Raw genomic sequence first — 25,172 nt, forward strand, 5'->3', positions numbered from 1 at the left:
GGGCCGGCGGAATATGAGGTAGATGAAGAATAAGTCGCTGTTTTCACCTAAGGAAACAAGGAAAAGGAGATGCTGGGCACTACGTATGCTCGGCGTCCAACCGGCCTTGCCCCTTTTACTGAGAATGAGGATCTAGCCGAGGAGACGGTAGTGAAGGTGACAAGTAGACAGATGGCCAAATCTCCGAAGAAAAGTCGTACCGGGGTCTGGGCGGTTTCACTGGCCTAGTTCATACGGCAGCGATACTGATCACTCGTTGCTAATCATGTTCCATCACTGGATAGTATAATAGGTAGTAGGCGATCTTCGTTAATTCATGAGTGGCATGGAAAGGCCATGCAGTTTGCATATATAAACGGCAACACAGCTACCGTTATCTACTTCTTCCCAAACAGCGCCTCCCTGGTATCATAAGTATACACGAGGTCCTTGTGCCAGTAGTTGGGCGCGTCCGCCTTGGCGATCATCCAGGCCTTATCCAGCGCCGCCACGACGTCGTCGGGCAGTGGCCCCTTCTCGAGGTTATCTAAGTTGCTCTCGAGCTGCTCGAGGCCGGAGATGCCGATGATGATGCCGTCGCCGGCGCCGGAGCCGGACTCGCCCACCTTGAGGGCCGAGTGGTGCCGGACCCAGCGCAGCGCCGTCTCGATCATGGTGAGCCCGTCCTGCTCGTGCCGCGCGACGGCCGCCTCGACGACGCGCAGGGCCTCGAACGTGCTGTCCTTGAAGTAGCGGCCCCGGTAGTTGCGGCCGGTCCCGTGCGTGTCGCTGAAGCGGCCCTCGGCGGGCGTCATGTCCTTGCTCTTGATCTTGCCACTGAAGAGGCCGCCCGCGAGGGGGTTGTAGACGACGACGTCGAGGCCGTAGCGGCGGCAGGCCGGGAGCAGCTCGGGCTCGAGCCCGCGCGTGATGGCGTTGTACATGCCCTGGTAGATGGTCGGGCGAACCCAGCCGTTGGCTTGGCAGAGCATGACCACCTCGGCCAGCTCGAAGGCCGTGTAGTTGGACACGCCCAGCCGCACGAACTTGCCGGCCTTGTGCAGCTGGTCGAGGGCGGCGAAGGTCTCGGCGAAGGGGGTGGCGCGGTCGGCGGCGTGGACGTAGAGGATCTGCGAACCAAGGCGTCGATTAGTGTGTGCGTTGCTAGAATAAGAAAGTAAGTTATGCATGTATGACATCCGAGTGGCTGTTACACCGCATGTCTCTTCTTGGCTTGGAGACATGCCTTCTCCAACTGCGCATCTCGGAATGTCATTGTGCAACTTCCTTCTTCCACTTCTTCTCTCCCCAACTCGAAACCCACCAAGAGAAGGGGGGAAGAAAAGACTCACATCAACGCAATCCGTCCCCAGCTCCTTCAAACTCGTCTCGACGCTCTCCTGGACCTTGAGGCCCTGGTGGTCCCCGTCCTCGCCCGGGTACTTGACCTTGGTGGCGAGGGTGAGGCCGCGGTCCTTCCAGCCGGCCTCGCGCGTAAAGGCCTCCTGGGCGCCGGCGACGTAGACGCGGGCCGTGTCGACCTCGGAGTAGCCGCGCTGCTTCTGGAAGACGTCGAGCACGCGCCCGTAGACGGCCGGGTCGGTGATGCGGGCGCCCGCGGACTCGGTCGGGCCGAAGGTCATCAGGCCCAGGATCACGCGGGGCTTGCCCGTGGAGGGGACGGTGAGAGGCATGATGGGGGGGTGTGATGGTTGCTATTTCGCTGTGGTCTTTGGCGTGGCTGGGGAGATGGATCGATATGTTTCCAAGCCAAGAACGAATGCCTATATGCCTTCTACGAGTCGGGAGGTGAAGAGAGGCGACATTTATTCATGAAGGGGACTTCGGCAAGCATGGGCCTGGAGAGGTGCGACGACGAACAGACAGCCAGCAGCAGCAGCGGCGGCGTCCCCACAGCGGGGTTCCCGCGGGTGCGTATGTCAGTATCTCGCCATTGCCTTCTTCGTACTTAAGCTTAAGGCCGAACACCGCGGCTCATGCATCCATTCTGAAATTCACGGTAGAGTTGCGGCCCTGCGGCGCGGAGCGAGCTTTGATGGCATCATTTTTCGGCGATAACCCTCCACTAGCTCTCTCATACCCCACCGAGTCGAGTCACTGGCAACGGACGGAAGGGCCTACCTAACCTTAGTCTTTGGCGGGGTAGTTGGACGGCGGCTGTCAATACAACAACACGACGCATTGATGGGAATATCGTTCAATTTGCTTGTTAGGTTACTGGATGGCTGGCTCATGGGCATACAAAGGAATTAGCAGATGTATCAGCTTCTTCGCTGGATCTAAAACCCGACATGTCATTAAATTTTCAAACGGTAGTGGTTAATTCCGGACAATTGAGCGAGCCCAGACGCCGCGGTCGACATTTCGTCAGCACCCATAGATGTACAGAACGCCTTAGTGATGACGACCGATGCGAGGACATATTGATGTGTGCTCCGTACGTGATTTCATTTGGCTCAAGCACAATATCGGACTCTTAGAGCAGTTGCTTCCATCCGAAAGGGTGCTCCCGGCGTTTCCGAACGCGCTTCCCAACACCTGCCGGATTGCACGCTGGAATGCAAGTCGGGCATGTTTTATCCATCAGGCAGTCCGTAGTTGAGAGCCATCATCTCCTGAGAACAATACCCTGGCCCAGTGCCCCGTCCGAATCTCAGAGATGCCTGAATAAGGATGGATATGTAGGTAGGCAGAGTTTGATGTCACCAACGAAACCCCCATACTCTTACCCCAGGGAGACCTCTTTGGGGTCCCAACAGGGCTTCACCGCCAGCTGCTGAGATAGTGACTACTACCCTTAGGCGATGTCATATATCCTCTCACCTGCCAGAATACAATTAATTACCTTCGCATTGCATTCGTGTTGTGGTCAAGGAAGAAGTGAGTAAGAAAGCCGATAGTGTCACAAAACATTATCAATACACCAGGGCATACATAGTACTTGGCTGCCACTAGTAGCGGCGAAAGCTGAGGTTGGGAGGGTTCTTCCCTCGCCAAATCAGAGAGCCTCATCGCGCACGAGGACCATCTTCCGACCACCTACCACGTTCCTGATATCATGCAGACCCAAGGAGAGTGTATCTACACTACCCACATGTGAATCAGGATATCCTGAACAGAAGGCGAAGGTGCTGTCCGAACAAGAAAGTGATGCGATTTCCATAGTTTTTCGGCCAGACAGTCAAGTTCTCACATGCAGCCAGGCCAGTCATCACATCTATATGCCACTCTCAAAAAGGCGACAAAAAAACACAAAAAAAAACGAACCTCTCGAAACAAAACCAACACCGCGAACCGAAAACGAAACATAGAAACCACAATGAGACATACCAGTCCCAACATGCCCAATCAATACGAATAAACCCTAAGTAGACCCAAGAGTGCAAAGTCAATTCGAAAGAACGCCCACCACACACCAACCAGACCAGCTCGCTGCCTTACTTTGACGAAGAAAGAAGAGGAGCCTGGAACCGCTGATCAGTGTGTATATCTCATCTATCAAGTATATACAGTCCAATAACCCTGACCCAATAAAGAAAAGAAAAAGGCAAAACGCCGTCCCATGCCGAATGCATGTTCCCTCCTTGTTTCCTGCCACCCTATAGTCGCTGTTCCTGCGTGGTCCCCGACCGACCCAGCAATAGAAGAAGTAATGTGAAATAATGAGTTCGTCTTCCTTCGTTATATCCAGAACCACTCGTGACAGGAAGACAGACCACAGGTGCCGCCATGCACCACCCTCGCTTGGGAAAGGCCAGTCGACTCTATTCCCTTCAAAACACTGCCGCTCGTATCTTCTAGTACCCACAATCTCTATACTCGTTTGGTTGATACTGAATCGATGCGGACTATGTCTGCTCTAGACCCTCGCTCGCCTTGCTGTCTATTCACAACAGACACGTAATAGCACAAGCACCAAAATGCGCCACCAAACCTTCTACCTTCACCGCAAAAGAGAATGAACCGCACCGCCTCTTCCTTCTTTCTCTCAAGAGCCCTATTACCGGCCCCCATCCTTGTCGCTCTCGTCATCGCTGTCCCACTCGGCCTCGACCGAAGCGTCGTGGGCCTTGCGCTCGGCATCCTCAGTCATCTCGCGCCAAGTACTCCAGCTGAGCATGAGGAACGCGACAATGATGAGGCATCCACCGAGGATCGCGGCAAGGGACATGCGCTCGCCGGTGCGGAACCAGTCGGCGATGGCGACGATGAAGATGGTCAGCAGCGCCGCGACGGAGCTGAGGACGGGGCTCGTGAGCGAAATGAGCACCAAGAACGAGCCCGCGAAGGTCGCGTTCATGACCACGCTCAAGAACAGCCACACGGCCGTCTCGCCCGTCGGCAGCTCGAACGTCTCCCACCCGAGCCAATGCAGCAGCGGGAGAGGGACCCACAGCACCGTCAGCGTGAAGGTGCCGATGCAGGACCCGAACGCGTTGGCGAAGATCATGCCGCGGTTGGGCGCCACGCCCTCAGGCGGGCACGCCCAACGCTTGTAGAGCACCTCGTACAGGCCATACAGGATGCTGCCGGCGCCGATAATCATGTTGCCGAGGAAGCGGGTGCCGGAGCTGGTGTCAGGGCCCTTGGAGGCGTCTTCGGGCTTGCTGTCGCCGTAGGCCACAATCAAGACGCCGACAATGGCGATGAGGACGGCGACACTCTTGTCGAGGCGCAGCTTCTCCTTGAGGAGCGGCACGCTGAAGGCGTAGGCGAAGAAGGCGGAGCAGTTGTAGATGGCCGTCAGGTCACTCGGGCTCGTCATGTTGACGGCGAGGTACCAGCTGAGCCCGGCAATGGTCAGCGCCGTCGTGATGAACGCCGTGGTGCGGATCAGGTAGGGCCAGGGGCTCGTGCTTGTCTCCTGCTTGGAGGGCTCGAGGTCCTGGTGCCGGACCTGCTGCGCCGTGCTGCGCAGTATGGCGACATGGCGGCGCCAGAAGGTGGGCCAGGGCGTGTTCCACTTCTGCACGCGGAGGATGAGCAGCTGCACCGGCCACAGCATCGCCCACGAGCCGTGCGTCAGGTACAGCATGCAGTAGGCCTTGTTCCAGCCCTTTTCGTTCTGCACGTACGCGCCCAGCTCCGTCTGGATCGTGAAGGACACGAGCGAGATGACGAGGAAGACGGCCGCGAAGATGTACTTTTTCCGCGCGGCCATGACGGCTTGTGTGTCTGGGGATCGGGACCGCATTGTCGACCGCCGGCTGAGGCGTGGCCGTGATGGTGTGGCTTTGGGCGAGGGCGACCTCAGGCTGTCGTATGGGGTGCGGCCGCGCTCCATGTCATCATTGTCGTCGTCGGCCTTGAACAGGAGCGGGTCGGCGGACCGGCCATTGTTCTGGCGGAGGTAAGAAGGTCTATCCATGTCGTCGTCTTCGTCCCCTCCGTCGTCGTCGCTGTTGCTGATGATATCGGAGTCGGTGCTCTTGCGATTGCGGTGGTATCTGGAGGAATTGGCACGCGTGTTGCCGTGGGTGAGGTGGTTCCTGTCCCGGGCTTGGTCCTCGCCGTCGGTCGAGTACTCGTCTTCGGGGACGAAGGAGAGGCGTCTGTCTATCACGGGGGTGCGGCCGCCCACAGTGTCGGTGCCGCTGCCAATCCAGTCGGAGATGTCGCTGGATGCATATGAGGCAGCTGATAGCGGGGAGGGCTCGGGCTGGTTGGCAGATTCGCTGAGGTGGGAGTAGCGGGCGGTCGGATGGAGGCTTGCCGGTGGGATCCTCGACAACCTGATGTTGTTTGAAGACATGAATCGTCGGGGTGCGACACACTATTAGTAGGGAAACGAGCGACAAGAAGTGGAGCAATTAAAACACAGTTGAGTTTGCGGCTGCGACGCCTCGGAGAGGAAAAGGATAATAGGTGGTAAGGCTTGTTGGCGGTGGTAAGGAGCGACTTGGTTTGGCGTAGTTTAGCTGCAGCGGAAAGGTTGTCAATGGGATGCGACGTGATGGGTTCCAGTGACAGGATTCGGTGTTGAAGGTAACACGTGCAGAGAAAAGGGTGCTGTAGCGGCAGTAGTGAAGGGGGGCCCCCAGCCATTACGCCATCCCTTGACCCCCTAATTCGTTAATCTTAGGGGCCGCTTGGGGGTGGACAAGGACTGGGCTGGGCAGCACTGGCACACTGGCAGACTGGGCAGTAAGCCTAGGCTGTCAATAAGGGCCTTGCCTGGCTGGACAAGATAACGGCCGCTTGACCCGGTCCTGCACGATAAGTGCATTGATCTTGCATGGTCAACTGATCCCCACCACCTCAAACCCCTTCCGCCCTAGCGCCTCACCTGCCGGGGTCCACTGCAACGGTAGAACACCACCCACCCCCAAGGTAACTTCCAGCCTCACATTGTCATCAACGTGCCCTTTGCTCGATCGTAAAAAAGAATACGATTTCATGTATCCTACAGTAGCGATTTGTTTGTGTGATATCTTATCTTGTGATTCCTGCGATGATGTCATTACCTGGGGATATAGTAATGAACGGCCCGTGTTTCTGAGAGCCACGCTCCCGTCCCTTTGCACGTGGTAGCGCACACACACACACACGCGCGCGCGCGCATCTTCCCGTCCAGACATGAGTCCGCACACTAGCAAACATGTCGACGATATAGCGTACAGACGGAGACATGACTAGTGTTGCAACAACCGGTTTGCTGTTTTGCGATTAATTCCTCGTGGAGATGATTCACGGCGTTGATGAATTTTAGAACGGCCGACAGGCAAGAGAACCCATCATGCCTTGGAACGATTGCAGGCAGGTACCTACTTCAAGCTTGGCTTATGCCGCTACGCAAGCCGCTGCGGCTCGGGCGAATGGTGCTCTGATTAGGCATCATCACCACTACATACATACACGGCGCCAGTCAAATCCCTTGGTCTTCAAGATGACTCATCCCGAATGTCAAGACAATCGTCGATGATAAAATGCGCAGTGCAGGCAAGTGGTATGCCGCGTAGTTAGGTCAGCCATGGTGGGATCACGGCTCGCGGGATCCGACCTGCGAATCTGTCTACATCATCCCAGGTTGTCATCGTTATCACAGATCTTGGTCCTGATCATTTTTATTATGTTCGGCTGGCAGTTTTGTAGTAGTGATGGTTTCGAGTATACCTATTAACGTACATAATTCCTGTACCAAAGTGACTTGTTTTGGTTACGTTTTTCCCTAAACCCATTACCTTCTTTCCCTACTCTCATTGCCTTCTTTCCCTACTCTCACTACCTTCTTTCCCTACTCTTAATGCTTACTTACTTATATATTATTTACCACAGGTAGCTATTTCACAAAATAGATTACAAGTACTGCGTATCCTATATTGTGTCAATCGGGCACCGTGGTTAAGGGGGAATGTATGTCGGTCTATCAATTGTATGGTGGTATACCCTGCCCAAAACTATGAGGTATCAACAAGCCTACAAGCTGGTACTTCGAAATATACCACGCGCCGGTGCCTGACTACCAGAGTGAGATATATCAATTGGTTGATATCTTCGGCTCCAGGGCTGGCAAACGTGTCATTTGCTTGGAAGGAGGAAAGGAACTCAGTTCAACACGAGCGTAGCTTCCTACTGCAACACCACCTGCAATGACTGCCTCCACACATGCAGCTGTCAAGTTTGCCTTAGACTTGACAATTCCTTCCACCATTTCCCTCCATACAAAAAATACCCAGGTTCCAGAAACGTGTTGATATTCGAGGATAACGGGCACCCCATTTCAGTCACTGGTCCTTGGGCCGAACGGTGGTTGCACTCTTAGCCTGAACCAGCATCCACACCCAATCCCTAACTCAAGGAAGTATTGTCACACTTCATCTCGACCATCTTGCCTCGTAACCGTCAATACCGTCAATCAATTCGGCACTTCGCCGGGCCTCACGAGGCCTTGCGACATCATCATGCAACGATATACAGTCACCATTGTGACGCCCGGTGCCGAGCGTCCAGTCATTCTCGTCCCTTTCCAAACCTCTGCCTTGGTAGCAGCCTTTGTTGACGAGTTATACAAGCGCGCTGTGAAGCATGACTCAACAGTAGCTACGGAAACCCATCTCGCGACCCTTCGTCTCGATAGCGCCACCGGACCTATTGTTGATCCCGAGGATGTACTTTCGGATATTGTGCAAGATCCAAAACACGAGCTTCTCTTCGTCGTCTTCAGTCCCAAGGGCGCCGTTGACACTACATCGAAGCCTCGAGAAGCGGTCTTGGCCGTAGCCAATTCGGACAACCCTTCTTATCTCCATTTCCGTATCGTGACCGCAGCAAGCGCCAAAGATCCAGGAAGATGCCCTCTAATCCATTTGCCTCGAACAGCAATGATCCGCCAACTACGCGACAACATCGCAGATGAGCTTGGTATCCCACACAGATTTGATGAGGATGCAGATCTTCGTGAGTGCAACTGCCAACTTGCACAGGACCTCACCCAATACCCGATACAAGCCAACTCGCTTTTGGTTGTACACGGGAAGAGCATTGTGGAGCGTGTCCGGCTGGAGAATGCAACGGACGCGTCAATCTACGCTGCACTGCAATCCCACTTTGGTTCCGACCTTCAAGAAACGAAGAATGTTACCATCAGAGCCCGAATACCTAACCAGGATCATCCGGCGACATATACGGTGTCGATTGTCGTTGCGGTTTGTTCCAAGAAGCGGCACCGATCTACGAGGACTTTGGTGGAAGAAGCAGAGCCAGAACAGGAGAAAGATTCTGTACTGGATCTTCATACAGCTGAGATGCCGATCCACCCGGCTTCTATGGATGTCACGTTGGAAAATTCTGGGCTAGATGATCTTGCTACCGAGGGAATCATTGACATATACTGTGTCAACCGCCGACCTCCAGGAGACGATGTAATTGGGCCTGGAAAGTCCAGCATATTCCGGGTCCGTCCTCACTGGGAGCCAATTGCGTCGCAATCAAACCGTGGAATATCCATTTTCTTGTCTTCTTTATGGGTGTTCACTTCCCTTGTGCAGGGAATGGAAGACGATGAGAGCTCACAGGATGCGGTACTTCATGTTTTCGACCGACTGACCAACTTCCCGCCAGCGCTGCGCACCCTGTACATGCTCATACAAGGCACGAGTCCTACTGCCATCGAAATTGGGGCATTGTGCCAGGCAATGTACGAAGTCCTCGACGGCTTAATGGCCAATTTTACCCAAACTATTGGGTCTGATCATAGCCGCGTGTTCGAAGGTTCGCGGCTGTTGTTCGGATTCATGCTGGAAAAGGCCAAGGCCCTGCAGGCGTCACAGAAAGATAGTCCCGTGTACCCGTACAGCCAGAAACTCCGGAACTATATCCTCTTGGATCAGAGGACACGCGAAGGTCTTCGGAATCCGCATCAGACATCCCAAGGTCTCATGGAAGCCAGCCTAGCCGAATACTTACAAACTGCTGGCTTGCTGGAAACCGATGAGCAACAAGTCAGCATCGAAGCCACCAATATAGAGCCTGAAATCGTCCGTATCGCGCTGCTGAGCGGAGGTATGGCGTCACATACCGTTGTGCTTTCGAGACCCGAAGCACCCAATATTGGACTCGACATCAGGGAGGAATTCAAAGACCTTGACCATCTTTCCGAAGTCTGCGCACGTAACAAGCTTACAGTACACATGCCTGGACAACTCGCCTCGTCCGGTGCACCGTGCCTGACACTCGATAGCCAGGCTCTTCTTGCAGTATACATCGATGGACAAGGATGTGGGATACAGGGCAATACTTCTACGCTGTTCAGACCCTGTCGCGGAGAAGAGGAAATAGACGTGGCCTCCCTTGAGCAACTCGTCGCACCCATCTTAAGGGCCAAACAGGACGATGCCACAGCAACTTCCGATCAATACAGTGGTGCTACGGCGAAGAGATTGCTGGCACCTGATGAGATCTTGTTGTTTTGCGTAGATACCAGCGCCAGCATGAGCCGATACACCAAATTTTCTGGCACAACCGATCCCCACGAACAATCCAGAGAGCTCCAAGTTGAGCAACATATAGATTGCTGGTATTACCAACGGGATTCTACCAAACCGGCAATGCGGGTGCTTTACGATCATGAAGGCTTCGACGACATGACCGCCATGGTCGCGCAGGCCAGCCCCACTCGGTACCCTGAGGTGGCAGCAAAGGTCCTCAATATCATGCGAAGCATGATATCGGCTGACATATGTGAACAATCGGGAAAAGAGGTGCTAAACGTGGAAGAGGACTCCATCCTGGATGATTTGAAAACCATATGGGCAAACTTGAAGACCCACCAAGAAGTCATCATCAACTTATTGATATATCAAGCGATAACAGCGTCATCGAAGATATCTCAGCGCTGGATCTGGTTCAAGGAGGATGGATTACCCGCAGCCAGCATGAGCCAGCGGATCCCAGCATCGGAGAGTTATACTGCGTATATGCCTCCCAATTTGCGATGCCCTTTATCCCGTGCACTGCTGCTGGATGCAGTACGTGCCGCTGATGGAAACATATACTCGCAGGCTGCAATCACTCGATGGTTTTACTTTCGAAAGGTCTCCCCACTGACAGGAGAGCCGCTGCAGAACACAGAGGTCCGACCAAGTTTTACAAAACGTGAAGCTGCTGGGCTTTGGATGCACGGAGACGGTATACCGCTTCGGATCAGTCGTGATCATCGATCATCAAAGCGTCCCAGACCTGAGGAATTCGAAGTGACTTTCGACAGTCTAGAAAAGTCATTTCGGAGAAAGATAATACCTTCAATGACGCTTGAAGATCTCCATGAATTGGCATTCCGTGGGTTGGAGGGGCGGATTCTCAAATTCCAACTCTTTACTGACCAAAACGAGCCCATCACAACTAGCCTGACGGCTACTGTGCAGTCGTGCAACATCCGCGAGGGTAGCCACATAACAATTCAGACCACTGAAGATATCAGTTCGAAAGCTATGCCGCCTGGCAGCGAGTCTACCAACAGCGGACAGGTGCTTGTCAAAGTCTACGACGAACCTCATTCTGTACTTTTCAGTTACTGGGTCCGCAGCGACACAGATCGAACCATATCCTCCGTGATCTGGAAGTACTGGCGCTACTGCCTTCAAGAACGTCGCAATGTCCGTATTGAGGAAAAGGAGGTTCGAACAGACTTGCAGCAAGTGGGGGATGGCCTGTACAGCTGGACTACCCAACAGAGACATGAGCGGCTATCAACACTGTTGAATCCTCACTACTGCCATGGAACTCTCGGGGAAGAGAGTGCATTTGTCGAGAAAGGCGCCGCTGGTAGAGGTGACGGGCCCTTAGTACTCAAATTGAGCATCGCTAGCCCGCGGCATAAGGCAGGGAACAAGAACAAGCTCACCCGCCTAGAAGCTGTCAAGCAGATGCTTGGAGTAAGTCGACTCCACCAGATCCATGTCCATTATCTTCACTTTATCATACTAACCTGAATGATCTAGGGGTTCATCGACCGTACACTGGCATACAGCTACAAGCCTCACGTTGGTCTGGTGACTTTTGCGACCGAACCAACACTTGCCATGGGCATCTCCCATGTCCTTGAGAGTTTCCAACAGTCGATTGATCATATCAAACCCGGAGGCGACACGGCCTTGTGGGACGCCCTTGATCTTGGAGCCAACCAACTTATCGAATACGGCAAAGCGTACCCGCATCTGAAAAAGCGCATTATATGCATTAGTGACGGGCTTGATACCAGTTCAGGCACTGCTACACCAGCTAAAGTTCTGGATCGCATGCGTGAAGCGGGTGCCGTAGTCGATAGCATCTTGCTGGGCACCGAGGACGAGGATAATAGTTACCTCAGGACATTGTCATACCTGGCGGTAAGATTGGGTGCCTGTTCCGATGTACGTATTGATGCTGATACTTCACCACCCTCAGGGCGGCTACAGATTCCATCCCATGACCTTGACGAATGCTCTGGCAATATGCGAACTAGAGCCTTTCCTGTCTCTGACAGAACGGCCAACTGTCATTAGAACTGCTCTTGAGAATCCTAGTTGGCTGCATGCTATACTGGACCCCGCACTCACGAAGCCACGGCTTGGCATCACAGAGGTCAACAAGCGTATTTTCCCAAGTCGCAGAGAATACCCTAATATCCAAGACAATGTTTTTCAGCTGGATACTTTCGCCAAAAACCATTCCTCTGACAATGATGGCCGGTGTAGAGGCTCGCCATCGAACATGCGCACCACCCGTCTTCTGAACGAGATCCGCGATATCGCCAAAACTGTCGTGCACCCCATGTATGACATTTACGTTAGTGAAAGCGACATGGGCTTCTGGAAGATTGTCATGAGCGGACCTGAAGAAACGCCCTACTCGGGAGGGACGTTCCTGCTCTGCGTTCACGCCGACGAGGGCTACCCTTCTATCGCGCCCGTGGCCAGATTCATCACCAAGATCTGGCATCCCAATGTGAGCATGCACGGGCGTGTCTGCCATAGCATCTTGGATTGCGACTGGAGTTCGGACATCTCCATGACCAGCCTTCTCAACTCGGTCTACGCCTTGCTTTTCCAGCCCGAGCACATGGACGCCGTCAACACCACTGCGGCTCTGAAAATGCATCACGACAAGTCCCGCTTCGACACCGAGGCTCAGGCGAATGTGCGAGTATACGCAACCAAGTCGAGGGAGGAGTGGCGACGGGCGCTGCTGGGTTCTCCCCGATAATCGCTTACATATGGGGGAATGCTTCGCTCAAGGACCACCTGCGGTATCATTGTTTTGAGTCCCATGACATGATGAAGATATGATTAACGATTGCTGCTGTGAATGAACATTTCACGAAGAACCGCTAGAGCAGGCGGACGAGATACTTGTTGCTAATGACTGTACTTGTAGCTACCAATACATGGAGAAAATTGAGCTTAGATGAAACGAATATCGGTGGATGAGCTTGCAATACTTGATATGCTGGAATGATCATCTACTTGACTGTCATGCCCTGTAGACTTGAGCCAGGACCGTATACGTGATAGTATGCTCAACCACTTGATACGCTGCCGATTTCATGAGGCACGCGTAGCTGAACTCAACCAATCACAGAGCTACATTACATGCTGCGGGATCACCATCGTAATCGAAACACGATGCCCGAGGCTTACACAGCCGACGTTGCCAGAAACAAGCCGAGGTAGTTTACAGCCGCCTGGTATTTGTGTGACGTTAATAATCATTGATTCGGCTCAGTACCACTACGCCGGCTGAAGAAGATTCTGCTCCACCCTCGCCTCGCCAGTTATACTCTGAGTGTCTCTTGTCGTGTCCTGTCTTGTCTTTTCTCGGAGGTCATTTGCCCAGTACCTCACTTCTTGCTCGGCCAGTCTCTTTAATGTTTTCAAATTCCGAGGGTTGGTTGCGCTGCGCTTGCTACGGATGGTTTTGCCTGCTCTCTCTAGGTACTTTATCGCGGCCCCAGCTTGTCCAGAATCTTTGTGCCCTCCTCTTCCCACTCCTGCTTCGAGACCCACATGCTCTCCTTGTCCGCCATGATGTTGGCCAGCACCGCGCCGCCGAGGAAGACCATGTGCCGACGTCGCGGCGGGTCCTCTATCCGGACCTTGAACTTGTTGAGGCGCTCCGGGTTGCCGCCGAGGGCGCGCGTGAGCCAGAGCTGCTTGAGCTCCTTCTCGAGCCGGCTCGGCAGGCCGGGGTACATGCTGCTGCCGCCCGACAGGACAATGGCCTTGAAGAGCGAAGAGCGCACGTCGACGTCGGCGGCCTGTATCGTATTGAAGAGGAACTCGGCGATGCCTGGCTGCTCGCAGTCGACTAGGTGGGGCTGGAACAGGCACTCGGGGGCCTCGAAGCGCTCGCTGCCGACGCGGATGACGCGGCCGTCGGGCAGGGTGTAGCTCTCGACGAGGACGGTCGTGTCTTCACTAAGACGTTTGTCCAGCTCGAGGTCGTACGAGACGTAGCAGAGCTTCTCCTTGATCTGGCGCACCGTCTCGAAGTCGGCCGTTCGGTTCAGGGCGTAGCCGCGGCGGAGGAGCAGTGAAATCAGGTTGCGGGTCACGTCGCGGCCGGCGACGTCCAGACGTCGCGTCAGGTGGTTGAGCACCACGGATTCGTACACGGGCACAATATGGGTGACACCATCACCAGAGTCGACGACGACACCGGAGCTGAGACCTGCAGAAAAAAAGTGAGTGGTTAGTATGATAGGTCGCCAAGTAGACAGCTAGTCAGGTAGCAGGGATAGCTAAGCTGTTGGAATCGACGGACCTTGGGCATAGAGGGCCAGCACGGCCTGGATAGCCACGTATACACCGCCAAAGTTGTAGCGCTCAAACATGACCTCGCACATCTGCTCGCGGTTCTTGAGGGGGTTCATGGGGGGCTCGGTCAAGAGGATCTTGCGGCCGGTCGGGTCCATCTTCATCTTCTCGAAGAAGGTGTAATCCCAGAGGTGCTGCATGTCGTCCCACTTCTTCACGATGCCGTTCTCCATGGGGTAGCTGATCTGGAGCATGGTGCGGGCGGCGGCGGCCTCGTCGCCGCACATGATGTCCTTGATGACCACATCGTTGGCCTCGGCGCCCTTTTCTTCGGATCGCAGGATCGGTCGGCCGACAATCGAGGGGTACTGGAACTCGGGGAAGTTCTGCGCGGCGTAGCCGACCTTGAGGAAACCGGTACCGCCGTCCAGCACTGCAGAAGGGGCGGAAAAAGCAAGGTCAGTATGTAGTACACGTGCGTGGGTGCGTTGGGCGTCCCTGGCGACGAGCAGCCAGGCTGACACGACAGGTTAACGGGGGGCGGCGTGCGCACTGACCGATGGGAGGAGGGTTGGCCATGGCTGATTAGTTTCCGCAAGAGTCGTGAAGGGGAAAAAAAGGAAAGGCTGTCGGTCGGTGGATGGGTAGGTCGAGGATGTGTTGCCGTCTCGGCCTCGGGATGAGGTGTCAAGTGTCGGCCTGCCAATTGAGGGTGTCGTCAATTAGGCGGATGAGGGTGGGAATGATGCCCCCCCAGCTGAGTAATCATGCGGGCCGTACGATTGGGATAGGGACTGGGATTGGATTGGATTGGATTGGACTGGGCAACCTCTCACTCTCTCTCAAGGCTCCCTGAACTGGACGAACGAACCAACCTCGAACTCGACACCGCTGTAGGTTCCATACGTAATGCCCCGCCCCGCCTCCTTTCCGCGGCGGCACCATCGGACTTTCATTCTTCCAGCTAAGCTCCTCCCTACCTACCTAGGTACCTACCTAGGTACCTACCCCGCCCTTTTGTGGCCTGGAGCTGCCAGAGCCACAGCGCACCGTGGCTTGCGGCAGTTACACAGGAATCAATGTGCCTTTTGATCTCTTCTCGTGCTTGATCGCGCTTCAAGGGTAGCTCAATTCAATCTTTAAGAAGTCAAGTATCCCACAAGATCGCATGCACAGTTTATTCAGCCCGAGAAACTCGCCGCTGTCACGAGGAGTACTGGATACGGCTCGGGACTCCACGAAGTCTCGGCCGACAAGATCCAAACACCAGCTTCCGGCATTTGGCCCTTCCTTACGCTGCCCAATCTCAGTTGCTGTTGGTACTCACACCTTGACCGGCCAACCTGCCCGTGTACATGTATCCCTTCCAATACCCCAAACGCCCGATTCCTTATTACTTGTTCTGGCAGACATCCTACCTTTGATTGGTTGACTTCTGCTCTCCACGTCTCCTCCCAACGGGGCCGAAACTCGCTACTGACAATAAGCAAAACCGCCCTCGGCACCTCCCATAAGCCAGGTGGAGGAAGAAGTCCAGACTGGGGCATTCCTTGCCTCACAGCACATAGCGGAATCGAGGGTCCTATGAATGATTCGGGTCAGCTTGTTCAACAGGATCCGTTGATCTTGATGTCTGTCTACGACTTACTTCGAAATCCGTCAAATCTGCTGAGATCTCGTCCAGCACTGGGTCATCTCCCTCTCTGGAACCGGAAGCCTGGTCCCTCCTCTTGTTCCTCTTGGTCAACAGTAATCGCAGACCAAGTGCAATGGTCATCTGTGCCGCCGAACAGGCGATGATGAGCTTGCAGCCTGTGGGATACGTCGGCTTCTCCTTGTCGAGGAAGGCGTGCGGCCCGATAACGTTGCCGGCGCAGTACGCCGCGAAGACGATGGCCGTCGCCGTCGTGCGCTTGGTGTAGCCTCCCAGGTTCGTCGCCGGCATTTGCAACGACAGCACGAGCGACGCCACGAAGGACCCGCAGATGTAGTACCCAAATAAGACGCCCACCATGCCCTGGGTGCGATCCAGCTTCCAGATCAGGCAGATACCGACGACGGTGGGGACCAGGTAGGCGGCCATGATGAAGGTCCGGATGTTGCGGAAGCGCGACGCCAGGTACGTGCCGGTCAGGATCCAGAGGACTTGGAAGGCGCCCTGCGGGATCCCGAATGCAGTCGTGAGGAGAGGGTCTTTGACCACGCCTTTGATGATGAGCTTGCCGAAGTTGGCGATCTGTAGAACTTGGGGTTAGTTGCCTGGCCCTTGCTTTACGTGGGCGCTCCAGGGAAGCCATGAGTACTTACACCGCCATTGATGGTTTCGTTCAGCAGAGTGAACAGAGTCAGCAGCCAGACTTGGGGATCCAGAAATGCCTCCTTGATCTGGTACACCTTGATCGACCGGTTGAGGATGCCGGTGCGGCCGACCTTGCCTCGAGCGATAAGGGTGGCCTTCTCTTCGAGGGTGAAACGCTTCGCTGTGATGATATCATCGGGCAAGAAGAAGAACAAGATGCCGCCCCAGAGGACGGTCACGCCACCACAGAGCAGAAAGATGGCTTTCCAGACGGGAAAGGTCTTGATCTGGCCAATACCGTAGCTCAGGATTCCGCCCAGCATCGACCCGACGCCGTTGCAACTGATGAAGATCCCCGCCCGAAACGGCTGCTCGTCTCGAGTGTACTAACACCCCATCTGTCAGTACTTCTCATGTATTCAGGTCGGCGCGTCCGTCTTTACTCACCCACATGCCGACGATCATGATGGTCAAAGGCGTGATGGCGCTCTCAAAGACGCCCAGCAGGAAGCGGCATGCCAACATCCCGCCGAAGTTATGCGTCGCCGCAGTGATCATCAGGATGGAACCCCAGGTGATGACGCAGCTGCAGATGACCTTGGCCATGAGCGTGCGCTGGGCTAAGTAGCTCCATGGGTACTCGGCGACCAGGTAAGCCAGGTAGAACGCCGAGGCGAACCAGCTGTACTGGTCTTGGTTGATCCCCGTGTCTTTGAAGAGGTCAAACACGGCGGCGTAGGAAAGCGCCTGCTTGTCGACATCTACGCATTTGTTTTCTGTTATTAGCCAAGATTCCAGCCGGCGCTGACACAAGAGCTTCGGGAAATGCTTACATTGAAGGATGCCAGTTCCTGCAAGCAGGGGCAGCAAGACGAAGTCCACTTTACGGACAAGTCGTTTGACTGCAACTCGGTCACTCAAGAGCTCGCCGAGGTACTCATGGGTGAGGTTGTTATCTCTGAGGAACGTCTCTGTAGCATCTAGGTCGTTGGTGACGGGCACATCTGCGATGCTGATAGAATCTCCCCTCTTGACCTCTGGCCCGACCTTGTCGTCGACCTTTTTGTCTTCCATTCTCTAGGACTGAAGAGGGGCAAACGGTAGGTAGGTAACTGTGAGATGTTGTTGATCTTGGGCTACGCAATATGCGAACCTCACCGGGAACCGGTGACTTTGAGGAGTACCTAACCCTGCCTATCTACATACCTCCTCTCAATCTAGGTCACCCGGTTCTTATCATACATTGGGCGCCCGAAACCGGTCATGTTAGCCGTTGACCCCGGATTTTGCTGATCTGCAAGGAGATGGAGTTAGACTGGGTTCCACAGTCCCTGGGCCGCCAGCCAATGGAGTCGATAGCCATATCACCGGCAACTTGTCCGAAAGTACTGCCCAGCAATGATCGGAGCGGTGCCGATGCAACTACTAGTCCCCGTTAGTCAATAGACGCAGCATTAACCCCAACTCCTCCCCAGGACTGGACTTTGATGCCAATAGACATAACAACCGAGTGCGACCCAAGTGTCTCGTAGCACTTACCCTCAGTTAGCAAACAGTTCCGGTCTTTTCAGGAATTTCTAGGGAGTTTCTCTGTAGTTTTCCAACCATGGCGGCAATGAAAGACTTGGAGGAGAGGCCGCGGGTAGCTCTCCCGCAAGGCACCGTGGTCGGCGTCACGCAGCACGGCGCCTACCCCAACCGCGTCGACGCCTTCCTCGGCATCCCCTACGCGCAACCGCCGACGGGGGACCTGCGCTTCCGGCCGCCGGTCAAAGTCGCCAAAGCCGCGCCGGGGGAGGAGGAGAAGATCATCGATGCCTCGCAGTTCGGCCCCCGCGCGCCGGCGAAGCAGTTCCTGATCATCGGCCCGAGGCTCGAGGAGAGCGAGGACTGTCTCACGGCCAACGTGTTCCGGCAAGCGGGTGCTGCGGCGGCGACGGGGGAGAAGGGTAGCAAGAAGCTCTTGCCGGTCGCCATCTACATGCACGGCGGCGCGTTCAACCGCGGAAGCGCCGCTATGCACGACACGGCGTCCATGGTGGGCTGGTCGGCGGCGCCGTTCGTCGCGGTGTCGTTCGGGTACCGGATCGGGGCCCTCGGGTTCTTGCCGTCGGGCCTGAGCGCCAAGGAGGGCGCGCTCAACTTGGGGCTCAAGGACCAGATCTTGATGATGGAGTGGGTTCAGGAGAATATTCATCTCTTTGGCGGGGATAAGGATAATGTGACGCTGATTGGGTTATCTGCTGGCGCTCACTCGGTAAGCAGTCCCGAGTTCCCATCGACATGTTGTGTCACTCAGATCCTAGTACTTACAAGTTCACCAAAAGATCGGACATCACCTGTTGAACTACGAAGAAGGGAAGCCTCCCCTGTTTCACCGCATCGTGATGGAATCCGGCGCCCCCACATCCCGCGCCGTCCGCCATTTCGACGCCGAGATCCACGAGCAGCAGTTCCGGGACTTCCTGGCCGCGGTGAACTGTCCCCAGGACACCCCGGAGTCCGGGATCTTCCCCCTACCTGCGCTCCCTCCCCATCGACGTCATCGCCGCGGCCCAGACCAAAGTCTTCTACGAGTACAACCCGAGCCTGCGCTGGGCCTTCCAGCCCGTCATCGACGGCGAGATCATCCGGCAGCGGCCCATCGACGCGTGGCGCAAGAGCCAGTGGCACAAGATGCCCATCATGACGGGCTTCAACGGCAACGAAGGCTCGCTGTACGTGGACAAGCAGATGCGCACGCCCGAGCAGTTCACGGCGTTCTGGAAGACGCTCCTACCACAACTGAGCGACGCCGACGTCGCCACCATCAACGAGCTGTACCCGGACCCCACCGGCACTGGTCCTTCTTCGTCCAAGTACAGGGTCGAGGGCGCACTGAAGGAGAAGGGCGGGGTCGGCGCCATGTACAGGCGCATCGAGGCCGCGTACGCGCACTACGCCTACGTGGCGCCCGCGCGGCAGACGGCGGAGCTCGCGGGGGTGGCGAAAGGTAGGGGGCCGCCCCAGTCTACCTGTACCACTGGGCGCTGGAGAAGACGCTGGTCGGCGGCGCGGCGCACGGGGAGAACATGCCGTACGAGGTGCGGGACCCGGGGGTGTGCGGGGTGAGTCCGGCGCAGGACGAGCTGTCGCGGGTGCTGCATGCGTACGTTACGAGCTTCATCTGCACGGGGGACCCGAATGGGGTTCTTGGGGATGGGGACGGGGCGGAGCGGCCGAGGTGGGAGGCGCATACTAGTGGGGACAGGGGAACGAAGGTGAAGATGGTCTTTGGGAAGGGCAATACGGAGTTTGTCGGAGGTGATGGGAAATCGCAGTCGCCACCGCCGCCGGCGGAGTTGGTCGAGGATGCTTGGGCCAAGACGGAGTCGGACTTTTGGTGGGATAAGGTTGAGATTTCCCAACAGTGATGATACTGCAGATATTTAATTCTCTCAGCTTTGCGTCCCCTGCCCCATGCTGCTCGTTTGGCACCAGTTCTACAACTCATGAAGTGACAATAGACCGCCGGCGAGATGCCGAGTCTTCGTCGAGCGGCGTAGCATGAGAGGTCAATACTCCATAATGCTGTCGAGATTCCAAAAGTAGTGCTTCGGCGGCACATGCGGCCCCCCCGCCAAATCGATTCTGTCAGTTTCCGCCAGGAACGTGTTGAGCTCCTCCTAGGGCAAATAAGTCCATGACTTGGCTTACACTAACTACGGCAGCTCCTCGCCAACCTTCATCAGCAAACCCCCCAACAATGGCTAGGGGAGGCTATCCGTTCCGTACTCCGTCCGCTCTCTCTCATGCAGGCGATATCAAGCAGGCCGCTGACAGCCACCTCCCCCGAAACCGGTTAGTGCCACCCCTTTAACCCGTACGAGCCAGTTTTGTCAAGCGGACTTCCAGCCACACCACCAACCGGAAGGCATCTTTTTGGCTTCTTACTCAGGGCCTTGGCTTGATTCGCTACACGTGGCGCCTCTCGCCGTGACGTGACTCTCGCCCATGCCCCTTTTGGCCACGACACAAGCAACTGGGCTGTCTGCTCTTGGGGGCAGGCAGCCTTCTTGTTAGGAAAACGGCGCACTACTGCAAGCATTTCTACATGTACATATATTACAGTATCTCTTCACTCAGGTTATCGAAATATCCTCCTGTTTTTCTCGGTTCGGTAGCAGGTGATAGCCACTCATGAGTTAGTAGCACAGCCACACAACAATGCTATTCTCGGTTTCTACTCTAAGCAATAAGGTGAATAAAAAGGATAAGGCTAGAAAGTGCGGAAGTGATGGGCCGTAACGAGCTAAATAATGTTGTACAGGAGTGTAAGCTTATGGCACATCTCCCTAGCTTCCCCGGCAGAACCAGAGTGCTGGGACATGATCGACGATGTAGGTAGTTCAGACCCCCCCATCCCCCAACATTCCAAATAATGATGTGTGCTGCATGTAACGTGTGTTCCCGGACTTAAGAGCGGCCTTGCGTAGCTCACCGAGGTGAGGGAAGGAAGAAGCAGTATTTCCATAATGATGTATTACTCAAGTCACCGGGATGCCCACAAATAGGATACGTTGTAATGTATGCCACGAAGGCGGCTTAGTGGCACTGTTTGTGACCCTCATAGTGTCCTTTCAGCTATATGAAAGCACCCGGGGAAGGCTGACAGACATGATGATAGGCAAAAGTAGGTAGCCTAACGGCGACAAGGACCTCGTCACCATCCACGCGTACCCCTTTTCTGGTCATGACGACTGCCCGGTAACTCAAGGAGGCGTCCCTCCTCTGCACATCAGAAGGCTGCCACGAATACTCTCAGCCCTACACATGTTAACATCCCGATTGTGGCTTGATGGTGGCGGTGGCGGCGATAATGATATGGTTACCTAAACCTTACATAATGTTTTTTTTTTTCACTAAGCTTCAGTACACTTATATGGTGGATCAACGGAAAAGAAAATGAAAAAAAAAGGCTTTCTTCCGGCTGGCTGATGTTTCGTAGGATTCTGCTTACAGATATGCATCTGTTGGCGCCGCTTACGCGGCGAGGTCGCCGGCGTTTGTCAGCCCAGCCACCTGCCTGCCCTATCCCATTCAGCCGGGGAGGTACATCATGATCATGTACTTTATCTATTCTGGGTAATCACTCGAGACGAAGCGGGTAGCTGCCACGGACCGGAACAAATGTGAGGATTATTATTAGCATTGACCTGGATTATTATACCGACCCCTGCCAGCAATGACGATAACGTACGTAAGTGAGGAATACTTATATTTCGGAGGTATTTCTTCTTTTAAAAATCCGCACTCCGGGGGTATAATCCCTCCGGCGGTAAGAAGTGGTCGGTATGTCCGAACTATCCATTCCTGACGGATCATGGAATACCCCATATCCCCCTCAAAAAGGAACCCCGGTCCGTGTTTCGGGTGTTCCTCCGTAATTACCTCATCAACCGGCAGTGAGTCCTTGCATGTCGGGCTACACAACCAACAAAAAATGAGGAAGAGTCCACCGAGACTTCACTAAAGCACCCCGGATGCTACCCTCCATCACTACTGTAGTATCTATTGGTGCCCGGTAGAAGCTTGGATTCCAAAGACCCCACGCTGCCATTCCTACAGTCCGGGTGGGATGCAACATTACCATCCAGCACAGTCAGCCGTCACTCATGAGGTAATAGCCGGCATTTCTAGGGAACCTCTAGGGAATCAATTTCCACTGCAGACAGATCCATCCCCATGTGGGCATACCTGCCAAAAGAATATATAGAACTGAGAAACTCCGGGAGTTGGAGACATATCTCAATGCCAATAATAATCCATAATGGCCAGCAGAAGAGATGAGAAGGAACAGCACAGCCGCAACTGGGAGCTATCATCTTTGCTACAAAGGGACGAATTCCTTTTGGCTGAACGATGAACCGCATAAAGCCAAGTTCCCTTCAAGCTTATCCTTGACTGCTGATAAATCGAAAATTTCAAGAACGCAGGAATGAGATGACGTGAGCCCAAATATTTATTGGGAAGCTTCCGATGGAGGAGGGCCCCGTCAGCAGCCACTCCGTATATGTATTGGTGTCAGAAAAGGGCCAAGTGGAAAACAAAAAGCAATGTGCGGCTAAAAAAGAGCTGAGTACCCTTTAGACGAAAAGATCCTTAAAATAACCAGTGATGCTACAAATCTGAAACCTGCTTATAAAATAACAATCTGAGACCATTTGCACCTGAGCGGGCTGAGGCGCCGCCGCATGGAGGCTATCAAAGCACTTTATGGCGCATGCCATAGTTGCAGATGCGTCGACATTTTTCTCGCATCAGCCAAATATTACGAGTCATGTTCAACCTCGGCTCTGAACGTGCCGTACATTATTATCACAAGGTCGGTAGGTAGATAGGTAGCTGGCTATTGTAATACAAGGAAGTCGCCGGACCATCTCGATACTTATATTGACAAGGATCAGGTGGATGGATGGATGGATGGATCGAGTAGGAGTAGGGCTGAGAATATCCACTTTTGCCGTCCCAAACTGTCGGGTAAGGAAGGTAACGTAAGAAAGAAAGAAAGAGAGAGAGAGAGAGAGAGAGAGAGAGAGAGACGCGTCGGGCCAGGGTTCTTACCTATGCCTATCCAGAATGATCTAATCATGTGATTTGGAAACCGAGGAAGCCGAGGTTTCCAAATGGAGTCATACCGGGTGCGCCGACTGTCCTGGATTTTGCTTTGCCTAGAATAGGCAACCATGTCGTCTTTGAAGTCCCGAAAAAGGAAGCAGGCAGTAGTAACACTATTGTCACCAAACCTCATATCCGGTATTTCCGAAGCGGACCGGTACTCGGAGGAACCTGAGTCTATTGATGGGTATGATACAGTACGGTAGCATATGCTCAGTGGTGTCAAACAAGTGAAAACGCCCAGTTACCGAGCTATGTGAATTTCCAATAAACTATAACAATAAATCAGAAACTCTCTATACAGAAACAGAACAAATGCCGTAGATGGCGTGACCCATGTAGTGTAAATCCCAACACGGCCATGAAGATAATGATGCAAGAAATGGTATCTCTCCTTTTCCGATCCCCGAACCACCTGACCGACCTGGCGACTACGCAACTCCCCATCGTAACTGACCATTATCAAGACTTCTGTCTAGATGGCGTAGCATTTTCGCCCCAGACATGCACCTCGTTTGCTTTGTGAAGGCAACACCGGAACGAATCCTCAGATGTTGCCCCTTCGTGACTCCCGCCCACCATGTAACTCCAAGATACTCCTCGTGTATCCGTTAAAAAGCAGAATCGTCAAAAATACTCAATGGTTCCCTCCAAATGGCTCCGAAAGATAACCGTTGCCGCTAATACCTTCGATCCTCAAGGGGCACATTCGGGCCGTAGAAGCCCCCCCTCTTCTCCCCCGGAGGCGAGGCATGCCAGGCAAATGCCACCTCCGTAGACGCGAGTGTGACGTTTCCATCCCATTCCAGCGTCATCGGTAACTGATATAATCTCGCCGTGCATCTCGATTTCATCCTGGGAGAAGGAGTCATGCGGAGGAGGCAGCATGGGATTCGATGACGGGAAAGAATGGGGCGAGAACGATGCTACGTTGGCAGCAAGCTCTGCAGCCGAGACATCCTGAGGCGATCCAAATGAGAGTGTTTTGGTATATGATCTTCGCCGGGAGGAAGTGGGAGAGATCTGGAATTCAGGCATGGTAGTCGAGGACGTGCTAGAACCAGCAGAGTAGCCAGGATTCTGGTGCTGATCGAACGGGATCGCAGTATCACCCGCAATCGAAACCGAATCGCCGTGGCGTCTCTCCTGAAAGTGGTAAGACGAAGTGTCTATCGCAAGAGGTGTCATGGGAGGTGGAGGTGGTGGCCGTGAGGTGAATCTCGGTGGGAAGTTTTCTGCTGCTGCGGCGCCGCCAGCACTGCCATCTCGAACCTCATTGCCCTCCTGCTGGGGCCAATAAGGCACGTTGTCTGCGTGCCGCGGCCTTGCCCTTTTGCTCCCCTTCAGCCGTTCGGTGTTCGATGACTGGTTGTTCGGCATGGCGGGCTCAGTGACGCTGATGCCACTTGATGTCTCCCAAAAGCGTTTCTTTGACTCGTCCCGTTGTGCAGCCCGAGGCAAGTGTCGCGCCAACAGTGATCTGTTCCAAGATGTGAACTTGATGTAAAATGCCACCATGAGCGACAAACACACGGCCAGAAATGCCAAGTGTATAGCAAAACGCAGTGGGTTTGAGGAGTCAATAGCCAGGGCGACGGCGTTGGTCTTGGCCTGTTGTAAAGGTCGACTGACAGCGGCCATGCTGGCTGTTTAAGACGGTTTCAAGACCCTTGCCTGCTTTTATCTATGCCGTATAGGGTCGAAATGGGAGGGACCGAAGGTGGCTTGAACTGGGGTCATGAAGTGGACCACCAGGCTGACAGTTGGTACTACCTTGCCTGACGAACAAGTACACCCACAATCTCCAGCAGGACACGACTTCTCGGACGAACCGCGTTGAACCACGTAAAAAGGCCTTATGTCGGGCCTGCTTTGGGTCGAGGTGACCGACGTGGCCGAGGCTCAGAACAATGGGTTTGTTATTGACGGAGGTACTGTGGTACACGGGAGGCAGGCCAGTCTAACATGAGGATGAGGCAGGTGGT

General features: G+C 54.5%; 7 protein-coding genes across 7 annotated transcripts; 2 read left to right on the plus strand and 5 right to left on the minus strand.

Moving 5' to 3' along the window:
* Nucleotides 1-377: 377 nt before the first annotated feature.
* On the minus strand, nucleotides 378-1,673 carry PG986_011317 (aldo/keto reductase; the record flags this gene model as incomplete). Its single annotated transcript, XM_066847539.1, has 2 exons — nucleotides 378-1,109; nucleotides 1,332-1,673. 2 exons carry the CDS (start codon nucleotides 1,671-1,673, stop codon nucleotides 378-380), a joined length of 1,074 nt encoding a protein of 357 aa, XP_066697030.1.
* Nucleotides 1,674-4,000: 2,327 nt separating this feature from the next.
* PG986_011318 (uncharacterized protein) lies at nucleotides 4,001-5,752 on the minus strand (the record flags this gene model as incomplete). The annotated part of the gene is made up of 1 exon (XM_066847540.1): nucleotides 4,001-5,752. The coding sequence occupies one exon, from the start codon at nucleotides 5,750-5,752 to the stop codon at nucleotides 4,001-4,003; it is 1,752 nt and encodes a 583-aa protein (XP_066697031.1).
* Nucleotides 5,753-7,901: 2,149 nt separating this feature from the next.
* PG986_011319 (uncharacterized protein) lies at nucleotides 7,902-12,681 on the plus strand (the record flags this gene model as incomplete). Its single annotated transcript, XM_066847541.1, has 3 exons — nucleotides 7,902-11,372; nucleotides 11,439-11,825; nucleotides 11,884-12,681. 3 exons carry the CDS (start codon nucleotides 7,902-7,904, stop codon nucleotides 12,679-12,681), a joined length of 4,656 nt encoding a protein of 1,551 aa, XP_066697032.1.
* A 733-nt stretch (nucleotides 12,682-13,414) lies between these two features.
* On the minus strand, nucleotides 13,415-14,810 carry PG986_011320 (uncharacterized protein; the record flags this gene model as incomplete). Its single annotated transcript, XM_066847542.1, has 3 exons — nucleotides 13,415-14,145; nucleotides 14,239-14,729; nucleotides 14,785-14,810. 3 exons carry the CDS (start codon nucleotides 14,808-14,810, stop codon nucleotides 13,415-13,417), a joined length of 1,248 nt encoding a protein of 415 aa, XP_066697033.1.
* Nucleotides 14,811-15,786: 976 nt separating this feature from the next.
* Nucleotides 15,787-17,604, minus strand: PG986_011321 (uncharacterized protein; the record flags this gene model as incomplete). The annotated part of the gene is made up of 5 exons (XM_066847543.1): nucleotides 15,787-15,813; nucleotides 15,880-16,467; nucleotides 16,539-16,916; nucleotides 16,978-17,291; nucleotides 17,364-17,604. 5 exons carry the CDS (start codon nucleotides 17,602-17,604, stop codon nucleotides 15,787-15,789), a joined length of 1,548 nt encoding a protein of 515 aa, XP_066697034.1.
* A 532-nt stretch (nucleotides 17,605-18,136) lies between these two features.
* PG986_011322 (uncharacterized protein) lies at nucleotides 18,137-19,943 on the plus strand (the record flags this gene model as incomplete). Its single annotated transcript, XM_066847544.1, is given in 4 exon segments — nucleotides 18,137-18,787; nucleotides 18,858-18,982; nucleotides 19,032-19,522; nucleotides 19,540-19,943. The coding sequence occupies 4 exon segments, from the start codon at nucleotides 18,137-18,139 to the stop codon at nucleotides 19,941-19,943; spliced, it is 1,671 nt and encodes a 556-aa protein (XP_066697035.1).
* A 3,940-nt stretch (nucleotides 19,944-23,883) lies between these two features.
* On the minus strand, nucleotides 23,884-24,828 carry PG986_011323 (uncharacterized protein; the record flags this gene model as incomplete). Its single annotated transcript, XM_066847545.1, has 1 exon — nucleotides 23,884-24,828. One exon carries the CDS (start codon nucleotides 24,826-24,828, stop codon nucleotides 23,884-23,886), a length of 945 nt encoding a protein of 314 aa, XP_066697036.1.
* Between the last annotated feature and the right edge of the window lie 344 nt (nucleotides 24,829-25,172).

Source organism: Apiospora aurea, assembly GCF_038362705.1.
Source record: "Apiospora aurea strain CBS 24483 chromosome Unknown utg000007l_segment0_segment0, whole genome shotgun sequence".
In the NCBI taxonomy this organism is placed as follows: domain Eukaryota; kingdom Fungi; phylum Ascomycota; class Sordariomycetes; order Amphisphaeriales; family Apiosporaceae; genus Apiospora; species Apiospora aurea.